This window comes from Miscanthus floridulus, chromosome 12 (genome assembly GCF_019320115.1).
Source record: "Miscanthus floridulus cultivar M001 chromosome 12, ASM1932011v1, whole genome shotgun sequence".
NCBI classification, from domain to species: Eukaryota; Viridiplantae; Streptophyta; class Magnoliopsida; order Poales; family Poaceae; genus Miscanthus; species Miscanthus floridulus.
Window position 1 is genome coordinate 28,735,716 of NC_089591.1, and position 15,762 is coordinate 28,751,477.

At 50.7% G+C, this 15,762-nt stretch overlaps 1 protein-coding gene and 1 non-coding gene across 2 annotated transcripts; one reads left to right on the forward strand and one right to left on the reverse strand.

Annotated features, from left to right (window-relative positions):
* Positions 1-3,522: 3,522 nt before the first annotated feature.
* Positions 3,523-3,629, reverse strand: LOC136498693 (small nucleolar RNA R71). The gene has a single exon (XR_010769702.1). It is a non-coding gene; the product is annotated as a small nucleolar RNA R71 (small nucleolar RNA).
* A 183-nt stretch (positions 3,630-3,812) lies between these two features.
* On the forward strand, positions 3,813-15,489 carry LOC136495644 (uncharacterized). The gene is made up of 8 exons (XM_066491523.1): positions 3,813-4,071; positions 5,080-5,383; positions 6,010-6,084; positions 6,329-6,367; positions 12,363-12,484; positions 13,005-13,162; positions 13,808-13,993; positions 15,212-15,489. The coding sequence occupies exons 1-7, from the start codon at positions 3,813-3,815 to the stop codon at positions 13,976-13,978; spliced, it is 1,128 nt and encodes a 375-aa protein (XP_066347620.1). The 3' UTR covers positions 13,979-13,993; positions 15,212-15,489.
* Positions 15,490-15,762: the final 273 nt, after the last annotated feature.

A 15,762-nucleotide genomic window follows, 5' to 3' on the forward strand; every position in this document is an offset into this window, starting at 1 on the left:
ACAACATCGCCCACCAGGGAAGCACATAGGCAAACCGAGAACACCCGGTGCCACTTAGGAAACCTAGCTACATCCATAAAGACTACCCCTCATCTTCACGATCACCGTAGTGGCTTCCGCTACGGTGACCAAGTCACCCATCAAAACCTACCCCCCGCCAGGCTCCGAGGGCCTCACCCTAGCAGTGGTTCTCGCCCGAGGGACCTTCCCGGGGACAAGCCCCCACCACCTCACAAGTGGGGATGTTGCAAGCTGCTCCTCCAGCACTGCAATCCGGAGAGTCTCATCAAAACCTGAGAACAAAAACCTGACAAATAGGAACTAGTGATAATAAGAGCTCACCATACGCTCGCACCCACGTGGTGGTAGCCAGCGCCCGTGCCTCAATGACCTCTTCCTCTACCACCTAGAGAGTCGCCTGGAGATAGTCCACATGGGCCTTCAGTTGAGCAACCTCACGGATAGAGCTTGAGTGTAGCCGGCGGGCCTCATCCCTTTTGAGCACGAAGCTCCATATCCCTTGCCACCCAATGGTAAGGGATAGGGGATGGGGGCTTGCTGGCTCTAGAGCCAGAATGGACCAAGGATAGGTGGTGTCGGAAGGACCTCTGGTCTCCAATGCCATTGCTAGAGAAATGATCTTGAGCACATCCACAATTAACGACGAGCACAGTCAAATACGAGGAGTAATGTGAAATCACCTACCCTTGTTCTCGCAGGGAAGACAGAAGGAGTGACGGTGGCCTATCGACCTCAGGTGAATCCTCATGAAGGCACTTCCCACGATCCATCATCAGAATGAACAACTACAAGCGCATGAGCAAGAAGGAAAAGAAGGTGATGTAGAGGATGAGACAACGATACCTCCCACTACGCATCACCTTAGCGGATTTATACCCACAAAGATAACCTTAGAAAGCAAACTAGGCCCACGACCATTACTAGCCACCTTGGTAATCCCGTAGAGTAGGGGTGGCGACCGGGCGGAAGGCGGAGCGGCGGCCTCCCACGCGATAATCTAGGCCAGGTAGGCCATGTGTGTTTTTCATTTTTTCATATCATTTTGGTTTACGCGCCTTTGTTTAGAAGACGCTTCACTACTCACGAATGGGTGTCATTAGTGCAACATGATCAAGGAGGCCACACGCCCCTAAATCTACGCATAAGAGCGACCCGCCATGGACGTGACCCCGAGTCACACTAAGGAAATTTGCTCTTGGGCCGATCTTTAGATGGGCTTGAGGCCACAAAGGGATACAGGCAGGATGAGATGGGCCCCTGCGGATCTTATCAGTGGTGTAGAGCCACATGACCATCCCACCCTATGTTTGAGTCATCTGCTTTGAAGTCACCCAGGTTGACCCCCTCTGGGGGCAGGCATCTTGCCCTCTAACCGCTGTGGAGGTGGTCGGGGACCAACGAGCTTGATGATCGATGATCTATGGGATGTCTCTCAACGAGGCATAGCCAAACTCCACATCAATTGGGGAGGATATTAGGTCCCACTCAAATTACCCATCGACCACAATGAGGCGCACCGCTCCGACCGCGTGGTTACAATGGACAAGCCGCTCCCCGCGTTGGGCGAAAACTAAAACCTACTTGCTGTTGACGATCACTAACACCCGTTTTGATCATCAACATTTCACCCAAAAGCATGGTAAAATGAGGTAAATAGTCATCACATGTGAAGAATTATGTTTAAATTTCACCTAGTTCCACTTGTGCTTGTAGAATTATTTGTATGCAGGAAATATGGCAAATTATGGCCAAAAAGGTGACAAATATGGACATAAGAAGCAAGTGGACGTGGCAGGAGGCCTTGGGCTCGCTGCTCGGCCCCACTAGGGTGCCGCCCAGCCATGTCACTGATCCACGAGAGCTGCTCCAAAGCCAATGAGAAACGTCCATTCAAGGCAGTTGGATCAACGAACAAGATTTGAGGCCGGTAGATTCATGGGCCCATTGTCATACACTGAGGAGCCTCCAACCAACTTACCAACCGACCTACCATCCGAGTTTCACCATGTGTTGTCTTCACAATAGCCTTGGAGGAGCAACCAACACCCTTGGATGCTAAGACGGTGCATCCAAGGGCCTACCGGCGCCCTACTCCCTCCGCCTGGTGCCCTAGGGTGGCCACCGAACTTGCCACTACCTACAAATACTCCTCCTCTCACTATACACTATAAATAGTGGGTGTGGAGCTCGGTGGAGAAGGCCCCATTCATTTCCAAGCTTCTCTTAGCTTTCTAGCTTAGCATTAGCTATAGAGTAGTAGTCTATAGTAGAGTAGAGCAAGAGCGGAGCTTCTCGGAGTCTGGAAGAGTCTTCTGGGTCTAGTATAGCTCCTTTGTAATTCTTTCATTTCTCCATTACTTTATTCAGTATTTATTTTAGTACTTTATTCTAGTATTGCTTGTTTTACTTTAAATACTTAGTCATTAGTATTTATCATTAGTGAGCTTAAGTGCTTGTTGTTTGGCATTAGTAGCATATGTTATCTTATCATTAGTAGTCTTTCGTTTGTACCGGTTCCACCATCTGGTTATGGTGCTTTGATCTCATTTCATCGGAGCTCGGATCGAAGTAGTATGTTTATGGATTAAGCTTGGTGCTTAGGCTATAGATTACCTGTGGATACGGCTAGGCCTCTAGATAGATTGTGGTAGGTGACAAGTGATGACAGCCTTGTCCATATTCTGTATTTGACCATGATAGGTCTAGTTATTAAATCATAGGGCTCATGGCAGACCTTATCAATTTAACTCTTCTAGTTGGTAGGAGGGCTGTGCCCCAAAGTACTATTGTATTTCTCCTAGTTATTTGTTTACCCTTAGTTACTAGAAAGATAAATTGCTCGCTCTCCCACCTAGCTATCTTTGGTTAGCTTGTATTTAGTAATTAGTTTAGGTAGTTCACACTCATCCTCCAGTATCATTCACCTACCTAGGATCAACTCAAGCCTTCCTCTAGCAAATTCTAGTCCACTTATAAATTCTAGCCTTCCGCCTTCCTGTGGGATAAATTATAAATTTGACACTCGGTACTCATCGAGCGAAGTGCTACATGATAGTTCTGTGTGCTTGTGGAATCCTCCAATAGTCGTTAAGAAATATCAACAAGCATTTCTGGCGCCGTTGCCGGGGAAGGCAACTAGCCCCAGATTTATATTGCTAGATTTGCTAGCTATGTTTTTAGTTATCCTAAGTAGTTTATCCTTTTTTCCTCATATCCTATCACTACCCTACATGATCATGGGCGATAAGTCCATTCGTGATTTTTCTGCACCCTCGGCTGCTAATGTAGCCACCGGACCCTATCAATGGGGACGCTAACTTTGAGCTGAAGCTAGCGTTAATTACGATGGTTCAAGCTAGTCCATTCTATGGGAAAGCCCATGAGGATGCAAATGCTCACCTCCAACATTTCTTGAAGATTTGTAGCACTTTCACCATTAAGGGAGTGAGCCAAGAGGCTATATGTCTTTGCCTTTTCTCCTTCTCTTTGGGGAAGACTAACACTCTTCGCAATAAGATCTCTAGTTTTTAACAACTAGTAGATGAGTCGATTCCTGAGGCTTGGGAACAAATGCAAGAGTATGTCTCTGCATGCCCGCACCATGGCATGGAAGACTAGCTGTTGATATAGAACTTCTACCATGGATTAGTGCCGTTAGTAGGAGCTATTTAGATGATGCTGGTGGTGGTGTATTCTTTTTGCTAAGTGTTGTAGATGCAAAGATACTGATCGAGAAGATGGTCTCCAACCAAGGATGGAGCGATGATCAACTCCAACCCTGTAAACGAGGTATGCATTCAATTAAAGAAATTGACATGCTTGCAGCTAAGATGGATCTGCTCGCGAAGCGAGTGGAACATTATGAGAAGGTGAGTGCCCAAGAGACACTCAAAGCCATGGATTCCCACATGACTTATGAAGTCTGTGGAGATGTTGGACATTCGGGCAATGCCTGTCCCAAAACCCAAGAGGACCACAACTTCGTCAACACCGACAATGGGTTCTGTCCACAACATCAAGGCTGGAATCAGCGCTCCAACAACCAGGGAGGTAATAATTATTACTCTTCTTCTCGTTTAAATAATCAAGGTAATAATAGTTATGCTTTCTTGAAACATCTTGTTTATGGTCAAAGTAGAATGACTGATAGTATAAATAAGAAACTACATGTTCATGACAAGATGTTGGAAAACATAAATGCTAAATTGGATGAGTTTTCTTCTATCTTAAAGAATCAACTTAGTTTTAATAAGATGATAGAAACCCAATTAACTCAAATTGCTGCTGCTATCTCATTCTATGAAAAAATAGAATTCCTAGCAAACCTGAGGGAACCACAGAGACAACCCACCTTGTCACGGCAAGGTATGACTTCTCTGAGAATGGTTGGGGATTTCTTATTAAGAAAGGTGATCCTAGGAACCGAATCATTACTTGCTCCATAGGCCTCCACACTTTTCATAATGACATTTGTGATCTAGGGTCTAGTATTAACATCATGTCTAAGGAAACTTATGATAAATTGTTTTATACTCCCCTAGCATCCACCTCAGTTTATGTGCAACTAACTGATCAATCTACTTGTTATCTTGAGGGAGTAGCCACTGATTTATTAATTAAAGTTAGGATTGCTTATGTACCTATAGATTTTATGATCTTAGACATGGGCGACGCCGATAATACACTTTTAATCCTTGGTCGTCCTTTCCTTAATACTACAAACGCTTGCATATATGTGGCTTCTGGTCAAGTCCAATTCACTATACCACAACCAATAATTAGCGTCAGAAAACGGTTGCTAAAACATAATATTAACGTCCAACTATTGGTCTGTATAAATTTGTAATAGAGCATCGGTTGCTATTTTTCTCTATACTGACCGATTATTGGTATGTACATATATTTTGCTGGTATCGGTTGGTAAAAATACATATTAGGGTCCAACAATAGGTCACTGTAACCTGGTTTCATTTTGACGAGCTCGGCCCAGCCCACTCGTGCAGAAAGTAATTTTCGTGGTCCACCTGTCATACATAACACCCAAAACCCTATCTTGAGCACACCCACCGCCCACCCACAGCAGCCGCCGCCAGGCTCGAGTTTCTCCGAGAAAAAACTCACGTACTCTCTCTCCCGATCTCCACCACCGCTGCGTCGCCGAGGGCGCCGTCGCCGTCGTGGCTGCCGTCCTCGCCGCCGCGGCCGCCGTCCCCACATACGCGGCCGCCACCCCCACCGCCGCGGCCGTCCTCGCCACCGCAGCTGCCGTCCTCGATGCCGCCGCGGCCGCCGTCCTCGCCGAGAGGGAAGCCGTCCCCGACGCGCAAAGATCCGCTCTGCCTAGTCCGCTCCCTCACCTCCGGTAAGCCTCTCCGCTCCGCTCTCCTCGTGGCGCTGCCGATTCCCAAATCCCAAATCTCCTCTCTGCTCCGCTCTCCTCAAACTGCTCCATTTTGGCTGTTGGGGCCGAACGCCCGAACCTCCCCGTGATGCTGCTCATGTGCCCATGAAACTGCCCAGCAAGTGAACGACCTATCTCACCTTACTGGTAGAAAGACGAGCCTAGAAATCAAACTGATAAAAAACAATTAAAAATGTATTTCTTGAATCTCATTCATTTGGTATGCATATCACAGGAAACGTTATTTTTTCAGGTTGACTGCTTGGCATATGACAAAACTGCATGATTGCTCCTAATTCAATTGGTTCCTGGCTCTTTTTAATATAAATAAAGATTATAGAAAGAATGAAGTAGTATTTGCAAGTAGAAGCGTATATTGAGTCGAAAATCTGAAATAAGCAAAGCACCGAGCATATTAGGTGTTCGGCTCACGAAAGGAAGTCACATACATATTCCTAGTATATTTAGGCACATATTCTAATTGGACATGACTGATAATTTACGACAAGCAAATATGTAGATATTTAAGAGATATGTTTGAGCAGTAATATATGCACGGATCTGACCTCATCATATTATAATTGCAGCTGCTCCACGTGTAGTTGGACACCTTGGCTCGCATTTGAACGTGCTTTTGGCAGCAGCTCTACTTGTTTGGATCAGTAGGTTTCTGTTTCCCTAGCTATTCATCTTTTTTATGTGGTGGAAGTATGCAACTATTTCAGTTCTTACGATATGTTTTTTATTTCATATTGAAATCTGCATGATAACTCCGCCTATGTTGTCTCAACATAGCAGGTCCCAAGCCCTGGTAAAGGAGGAGGGTTGTGTTAGGCGTGGCGAGCCAACGTTAAATCTAGCCATTCTAATGGAGAGATTGAAATCTGCATGATGTCTTGTATGAAGGTTGCACATGGATAAAACATGGATTGATGATAATGCTAGGTAAAAACCAGTAAGTTCACAAATACTAAAAGTTCTATATACATGTCAACTGGTATAATTTGTTAGTCGCTGAATTCTCACTCTTGGTAGTAGGAGAATTCTTACTCTCATCGAGAGAGGATGACACTAGGAGTTGGGGCAATTTTCTTGTCTATTTCTCACACAAGCTCACACAAATGCCATACCAACCTGAGGGGTTGGGGTTACATATTTATAGGCTGCTAGCCAGCCAAGCATATGCCAACATGCTAGTCTAAGATGCTAGTCTAAGATGCTAATATGCTGTCCTAGCTAAGATGCTGTCCTCTAGTCTAAGATGCTGTCCTCTAAGATGCTGTCCTCTAGTCTAAGATGCTGTCCTAAAAACAGAAAAACAGCCACAAGGACCATGACCATGTGAGCATCATAGCCCCACAAAGACCAGCCACACATGAGACTTATCCATCATTCTCCCCCTAAGTCTTGTGCGTCGTCTTGTGGGAGAGTTGAACCATCTCGGTCTTGGAGCAGAGCTCAAGGAACTTGATCCTCCCAAGGGGCTTGGTGAACAGGTCCGCAAGCTGGTCCTTGGTGTTGATGTAGCTCGCCTTGATGCTCCCTTCCTCCAAATAGCCTCGGATGAAGTGGTACCTCACCCGGATGTGCTTGCTGCGTTCGTGGAACACGGGGTTCTTTGCCAGGGCCAGAGCGGACTTGCTGTCCACCCTGAGCTCCACCGCTCTAGTGTCTCTGCCGAGGAGATCACCAAGCAGTCGAGCGAGCCAGAGCGCCTGAGTCGAAGCGGTGGAGGCCGCTATGTACTCGGCCTCGCAGCTGGACAGGGCCACCACCTGCTGCTTGACCGACTGCCAGCTAACGAGGCACTTGCCGAGGAAGAAGAGGATCCCGCTCGTGCTCTTGCTGGTGTCGATGTCGCCGGCGTGGTCGCTATCGCTGTACCCGACGAAGTGTGCCGCCCCAGGGCACCTCGGGTAGTAGAGGCCGTGGTCGAGAGTCCCCGCAACGTAGCGGATGATCCTCTTCACAGCCTGCTGGTGCTCCGTCGTCGGTCGCTGCATGAACCGACTAACGTAACCGACGGAGAATGCCAAGTCCGGCCGTGTGTGGGCGAGGTAGCGAAGGCTCCCCACAAGACGCCGGTACTGCGTAGCGTCCACCTCCTCCGTTGTGCTGTCGCGGCTCAGCTTCAGCCTCTCCTCCATCGGAGTGAGAGCTGGGTTGCAGTCGGTGAGCCCAGCTAGCTCAACGACGCGCTTGGCGTAGGCGGTCTGTCGAAGCGTGATCCCAGAGTCATCCTGGTGTACCTCGATTCCCAGGTAGAAGGAGAGAGAGGCCCCAGGTCACTCATCTGGAAGGTGGCCTTCATCTCTTCCTTGAATGCCGCCACCTCCGCATCCTTGGTGCCGGTGATCACCAAGTCGTCGACGTAGACACCCACCAGCAGGGCATTACCTCCATTGCCCCGTCGGTAGATGGCCGCCTCGTGCGGGCTTTGCTCGAAGCCCATCCCCTATAGCGTGGAATCCAGCTTGGCATTCCACGCCCTCGGTGCCTGCCGCAAGCCATAGAGGGCCTTGCACAGGCGGAGCACCTTGCCCTCCTTGCCGGGGATCGCAAATCCCGGCGGCTGGTGCACGTAGACCTCCTCCTTCAAGTCGCCGTTAAGGAACGCCGACTTGACGTCCATGTGATGAACATGCCAGCCCTCCTGGGCAGCTAGCGCAAGGAGTCGCACGGACTCCATCCGTGCCACGGGAGCAAAGGCGTCGTCGAAGTCGACCCCCTCCTGCTGCACGAAACCTCGTGCCACCAAGCGAGCCTTGTGCTTGACGATGGCGCCGGCTTCATCCCTCTTCAACTTGTACACCCACTTAAGGGTGATCGCGCGGTGACCACGAGGAAGGTCAGCAAGCTCCCAGGTGTGGTTCTTCTCAACCGCATCCATCTCCAACTGCATCGCGGCGCGCCATGCCGCGTGTCTCTCGGCCTCTGCAAACGACCGAGGCTCGCCGTCGTCACACGCAAGGTGCAACTGCGCCTCCAGGTCGTGAGGCACCGGTCCCGGCACCGGCTGGTCGCCGAGAAGGTTCTCCACCGTACGGTACCGCAACGGCTCGCCGTCGTGGTACGCGTTGACGCGCTCCTCGTCGTGAGAGAGCGGAGTAGCGAGCTCAACCGGGCCGTGCTCGACACGAGCTGGTGGTGGAGTAGACGTGCCCGGAGTGGTGCCTGTCGGTGCTGGAGTGCGTGGCGTTGCCGGCTGTGGTGGAGCCGGCGAAGAGCTCATCGCAGCCGAGGTCCTGGCTGGAGAGCGTGGTGCTGTCGGAGTAGCAGGTGCCGTGGTCGGTGGAGGCTCGGAGACAGGGGTAGACGCGCTCGCCGAAGAAGAACTGCCTACTCCCCCAGCTCCCTCGAAGTGGACGTACTCGACAGTGAAGTCGTCGTACGTCGGAGCCGAGCCGTCATCCACTGCCTTGTCCCACGCCCATCCTCGCCCTTTGTCGAACACAACGTCGCGCGCCATGCGCACACGCTGTGTCTTCGGGTCGAGGATGCGGTAGGCCTTCGAGCCCTCTGCGTAGCCGATGAACACTCCCGGAGTGCTCCTGTCGTCGAGCTTGCTGATGTGGCCAAGCTCCTTGGCGAACGCGAGGCAGCCGAAGACCCGCAAGTGGGAGACCGCCGGCTTGCGCCCATGCCAAGCCTCGTACGGCGTCCTGCCGTCGAACGCCTTGGTAGGCGAGCGGTTGAGGATGTAGACGGCCGTCACCACCGCCTCTCCCTAGAAGACAGCCGGCATCCCCCTCTGCTTGAGGAGGGCCCGAGCCATCCCCACAACCGTCTGGTTGCGCCGCTCGACGACGCCGTTCTGCTGCGGGCTGTACGGCGCGGAGTAGTGGCGCTGAATGCCCTCGTCAGCGCAGTACGACGCGAATTCAGCCGCCGTGAATTCGCCGCCGTTGTCGGTGCGCAGCACGCGCAGCTTGTGGCCGCACTCCGCCTCCGCAGCAGCCTGCGCGCGTCTGATGGCGTCCGCAGCCTCTCCCTTGCTGCCGAGGACCATCACCCACATGTACCGGGAGAGGTCGTCGACGAGCAGCAGGAAGTAGCGTCGTCCTCCCGGTGTGGCCGGTGTCACCGGGCCACACAAGTCCCCGTGCACGAGCTCGAGCCTCTCCTTGGCTCGAAAGCTCGCCCGTTGGGGAAAAGGGAGTCGCCTCTGCTTCGTCAACACGCAGACGTCGCAGAGCTGCTCCACATGGTCGAGGCACGGCAGGCCTCGCACCATCTCCGTGGCACTGAGCCGCTTCAGGGCCTCAAAGTGAAGGTGCCCGAAACGCTCGTGCCACTGCCACGCCTCGTCGTCCCGACGAGCAGCGAGACAGAGGGGTTGTGCCACCTGCACGTTAAGGACGTAGAGTCGATTTGCGCTTCTGGATACCTTGGCAAGAAGGCGACGACGACGATCCCAAATCCTCATGACTCCGTCCTCAACCACCACGCGCGAACCGTTCTCATCCAGCTGTCCCAAGCTGATGATGGAGTTCCTCAACGCGGGGATGTAGTAGACTCCGGTGAGCAGCCTGTGCTCACCAGACACAGCGGTGAAGATGATGGAGCCGACGCCCTTGATCTCCACGCCGGAGGCATCCCCAAACTTGACGGAGCCTCGGACGCTAGAGTCAAGCTCGGTGAAGAACTCCCGTCGATCGGTCATGTGATGGGTGGCGCCGGTGTCGAGGCACCACCCGTCAGTCTTGTCGTTGCCGGAGCTATCGCCGAGGAGGGCGTGTGCTTTTGGCTCGTCAAGGTGGAGGAGAGCCGCTGCGGCCGGTGCCGCTGGAGGTAGCTCGATGCTGGCATGTGCCATGAACAGAGCCGGCTCCTCCTCCGCCTGTGCGACGTGGGCCTGGCCGCGTCGTGGCTGTCGACAGTCCTTGGCCCAATGGCCAAGCTGGCCGCAGTTGCGGCAGGCGTCGTCTCGTGCCGGCTTGTGCCTGCCGGCGGCGCCGCCCTGGGCGCCTCCGCGGGCATCACCCTCGGCACGTCCTCGCGCCCCGGCCTGGGCGTCTCTGCGCGCCTTGCGTGGCTTGCCACGCTTGCGGCCACCTGTCGCGGAAGAAGGCTCCCCCTTCCTCCGGTCACCTTGGCTGGCAAGCCACTGCTCCCGAGTGAGGAGGAGCTTCCCGCTAGTGGTGATGGGCCCCGAGAGGGACTGTGGCTCATCGCTGTCGACGACCTTGAGGCGACCTATCGCCTCCTCGATCGACATCGTGGAGAGATCCAGCAGAGACTCGATCGAGCGAGCCATCTGCTTGTACTTCTCGGGGACGCAGCGGAAGAGCTTTTCGACAGCTCTCTCCTCGCCGTAAGTGTTGTCGCCGAACTGCACCATCTTCTGCAACAGAGTGTTGAGACGGAGAGCAAAGTCATCAACGTCCTCACCTGGCTTGAAGGCCAGGTTCTCCCACTCCTTGCGAAGTGCCTGCAGTGTGGACTTGCGGGCGCGGTCGCTGCCGATGCGTGCCGCAGCGATGGCGTCCCAAGCCTCCTTGGCAGTCCGCTTGCTGGTAAGCGAGAACTGCATCTCGGGCGGGACTGCAGCGATGAGAGCATCCAGCGCCCGTCGATCTAGGTCGTAGTCGACGTCGCCATACCGGACTGCCTCCCACATGTGCCGCACCTAGAGCTTTACCCTCATCACCGCAGCCCACTCGACGTAGTTGGTCTTGGTGAGGGTAGGCCACCCACCGCCGGGACCGACGTCCCTGACAACAGCCTGGAGCCCGTGGTAACCACGGTACCGATCCGGGGAGAGAGAGCCACGCTGCCTGTGAAGGCCGCGCTCTCCATCGACCCGTCCGCCACCGTTGCCGTGCGCGCCTCCTCCAGGAGCGCCGCCGCCGTGCGCGCCTCCTCCGGGAGCGCCACCGGCGCGTCCGCGCCTGTCTGGGCTGCCGCCGCGCTCGTGGGCGTGCACGGCTGCCCCAGGAGCGCCACCGCCGTGCGCGCCTCCTCCAGGAGCGCCGCCGGCGCGTCCGCGCCTGTCTGGGCTACCGCCACGCTCGTGGACGTGCGCGGCTGCCCACTGCGCCGCCCGCGCTCGCGCTGCCTCCCTCCCTAGCAGCTCGAGGTCCGCGTCGGCAGTGTCGTCAGCGGAAATGGAGCTGCCGATGCTGCCGCGCAGAGCCTCGACCTCTGCTGCCGCCGCACGCGCTGCATTCGCCGCCGCCGCAGCCTCCGCCTCCGCTTTGGCTGCTGCCAGCTCCGCCGCTGCCAGCCTCGACGCCCTTGCCGCCGCCGCAGCGGTCTCTGCCGCCGCTCGCTCGCGTTCCTCTGCCGCGGCAAGTTCGGCCTCCTGCCGACGCCGCGTGCTCGAGGCGACCGAGCGCTGAGACTGCCCTACGGACATGACGCGCTATCGGAGGGCTGCTGCGTGGGGAGAGGGCTGCTTCAGACGAGCTAGGAGAGGAGTGAACAGGAGCGGCCGGAGGAGCTACTGCTGCCAACAGCTGGGGCTGTTGTGGGGCTGGGAGAGAAGATGAGCAAGAGATGCTCAGGCTACAGGATAATACGGCTCTGATACCAGTTGTTAGTCGCTGAATTCTCACTCTTGGTAGTAGCAGAATTCTTACTCTCATCGAGAGAGGATGACACTAGGAGTTGGGGCAATTTTCTTGTCTATTTCTCACACAAGCTCACACAAATGCCATACCAACCTGAGGGGTTGGGGTTACATATTTATAGGTTGCTAGCCAGCCAAGCATATGCCAAGATGCTAGTCTAAGATGCTAATATGCTGTCCTAGCTAAGATGCTGTCCTCTAAGATGCTGTCCTCTAGTCTAAGATGCTGTCCTAAAAACAGAAAAACAGCCACAAGGACCATGACCATGTGAGCATCATAGCCTCACAAAGACCAGCCACACATGAGACTTATCCATCATAATTGTTGACACCATCTTCCCCGGCTGCTGCTCGCACCTCGCTCACCAGTCCTGGAGCTCCCAGCGGCGGGGCCGACATCCACCTTCCGCCCCGGCGACTGGCTCCCACTCCCAATTCATCGAGGACAAGCAAGGATTTGTTGGTGGCTCCTCCGCTTCGTCACTATCCAGGTAGAATCTCGCACTTTGATTGTAGCTTTTTAATTTGTTTTCCATTCGTCCCATCGTCGATCTGCTCTCTCTCTCTGTTCCAGGCTGTTAACAGCTGCAGGTAAACCTGTTCTGACTTTCTCTGCTCACATGCTTTCTTATTCAATTTACTAGCTAAGCTCGTATGAGTTTCTTGGGATTCATGGCTAATACATGCAAGCCCACATGACCAACAAAACATCCGTTGCTTGCTTGCTTGCTTGCGACTGCTTTTCACATGGTTGCTTAGTAGAGATAGATACTAGTACTTACCGCTTCTGAACTAACATAGATGAAAAATCAGTTGGTTATAAGAATAGATGAAAAAAACGTACCTTGGTCTCCATGTGCATGACGAATGCCCATGAGGTAGACAGTGCGTCCTTTGGTCTCCATGTGTATGCCAAGAATGCAAGTTTGGTGTGCGCAATATTAATCGTAAATTTCAGATCTTCAGAAGCAGGAAATTCACTCATTTGCCAAAATGTTTGCTGCTTTGCAGGCTTTGCTTGTCTCTTCATGTGGTGTTTCCATGGTCGAACTCTTGATGTCATTGCCATGAGCTGTGACAAGGATACAACTCGTGGTTTTGGTCCTTTGGTTCCTTGGCATCTTAAAGTTGATTTTCAAGCTATTAATGGGTTAAAAAACCCTTTGAAGGTAATTTATCTGTTTAACAGTGCCAAACATATGTTGTTTTTTGTTTGAACCTATCCAAGCTGAAGTTGGGGTTTGTGTTTATCATGTTGTATCTGGCATTGACTGTTCTGAACACATTTTATTTACAGCTAGAAACTAACCACTTCCTAGCAATCATGGTGATGTATTCTATATTAGTCTGTTAGATATCCGCTTATAAGTAACACAGCAATTAGCAAAAAAAATTCATTACCTCAGAAATTTTACTACACAGTAACAGTAGTACTATTGCTTTGCATTAACCATTGAATGATTGTGTGCAATAGATATTTTCTGTAGACTGATAAAGTAATTGTGCTTCTCAGCAACCATGGTATGGTATTAGAATTTCACGTACACTTAAATACAATCAAGGAATACATAGAGCGTTCCTTAGCTCCTTGTGATAATATTTTCTCCCAGTTGTGTGAAAAAGAATTGTTTAAAATTAGTACAACAGAGGCTTGGGCATATTATCAAATTCAGCTCAATATATTTCTTTCTTTTTAACTCTCAAGATCCGTTCGATGTGTTAGTGCTGTGCATAATGTGTTTTCAGAGAGTTCGTGCATATTCTCACTTTTGAACTGCCAGATCATTAAATTTCTACTGCTACTTTCAGGAAAGACTGCCAGTGTTGTCATGATAATAGCTCAGATCTTATTTTCTCTACCTCATGCTTCGCTGTGCTCACTAGCAATGGATTTAACACTGAAAAACATCCCCATGAAATTGTTTAAAGAGGAGCAAGAGCTGGCTTTGAGATCAGTTCTTATGATGCTTCTATCTCCTAGCTAATTCATTTTCTTTGAGGCAAGTTCTAAATTTCTAGAAGCTGTTCTACCACTAGGCAATGAATGTATGGACATGCTCATGTTGTCTCTAGAATCAAATATTCCCAGAAATCTTACGACATCTTTTTACTGTGTCAAAATCATGACCAACCTCATGGTGCCATTGTTAAGCCAGTAAAAATACTTACAAAGTATTGCCATTGTAGATGATGCCATTGTTAAGCCACTAAAAACACTTGTAAAGTATTGCCACTTGAGATCACTGTACATGATGCTTCAGAAAGAACAACCCAGATGGCACTCATGTCCCATATATGATCTTAGTACAGCACTCGAACCAGTTAGACATTCATTCACGTGAGTACACTTTCATTTCATCTATTCTAAACTGTGAGCAAAAAGTCCAGGACATGTTGACTACTCTTTATTTTGCCTCACTTTTATCTGAACGCATGATATTGGGCTGTTATGACCGGCATCCCCTACAGCCGTCGCAGTCCAGCTAGGGGCTAGGAGGGGAGCCGGCCATCAAAGGGCTATGGCCCATATAATTGTCGCAATTATAGTATTTTTAGAGGGTTATTTTATAATTATCGCTATTAGAGAGACATATAAATATCTGTAAGACTCTATTTGGGAAATTAAGCAGAAACATATCATTGTTTCTGGCTTCCTCAGGGAGCTGGGAGAAACCCTAGCCGCCTCTACTGTTCACGCGTGAACAGTGCCGCCGTTACTGTAGCTACGCGAGGGTTAGGGCTACAGCCGCCGCCGCCCATCCTCCACCACGGCGTCCAGCCGCCAGCAGCGAGGTTCCCAGCCTGCTCCACCTCCCTCTCACCCCTACAGACTCCGTGATCTACGCGGTAGGATCCGTAATCCTATCATGGGCACTGTTGCTAAAACTTACAGTTATTCACATCACAGTTATAATATTGGTTATTTGCATTCTAAATTTCTGATGGTACTTCGAAGGGTTCTAGTTCCACTTGCCAGCACTACATATTCTTTTTTCTAATTGAATCAAGCCTGCAAATCATGTTGTCTGCATATATGGACTTTATTTGTCTGCTATAAAATTATGTGGAAAGGTTGTCATCTTACGTTTATATTTCTTGTCAGATTTAGACTTACAGCGATAGGACTGATCTATTCTTACTGCACCTGTCTACCTGTCTACTTATTGGATCCTAGCTGAATACCAGAATACTTATATTGGATTGCATGTGGATTTCAGGCATGTAGTTCTGGGAGGTGCGAGTTAGCAGCATGCTTGATGGTGTCGACAAGCTATTTAGAGTTCTCATGGAAGATGGGCTAAAAGGCGTGGAGCGCTCAGATGTGTTTCTAGCCATAGTTTTTGGACTGCTAGGGTAGGCTTGGTCTTCTGTATAGTGAACTCTTTAGAAGTTCATGGGTTTATGTGCCTGTGTAGTAGGTGCCCTGTTGTAGAATTTATCCAAACTACAATTGTACAAATGTTCATTTCAATGAATATGAGATTTGTTTATACAATTTTGTGGTTGATGCGTACCGTGAACTTGTATGGATGTTAAACAAGCCTAAAATTATATGGTATAATGTGAAATTAATTATATAATGGTGCCAGCTCATAGCGACAGATTATTGATTGCTAAAAAGTTTGATATCCTTAAACCATTGGTTGCTAAAACATGTAACAGGTCATCGGTCGCTATAAATATTATTGTCCAACTATCGGTCGCTATAAACCCTATCGGTCGCTATAAATATTAATGTGACTTTTACATCGGTCGCTATAATGTTGAT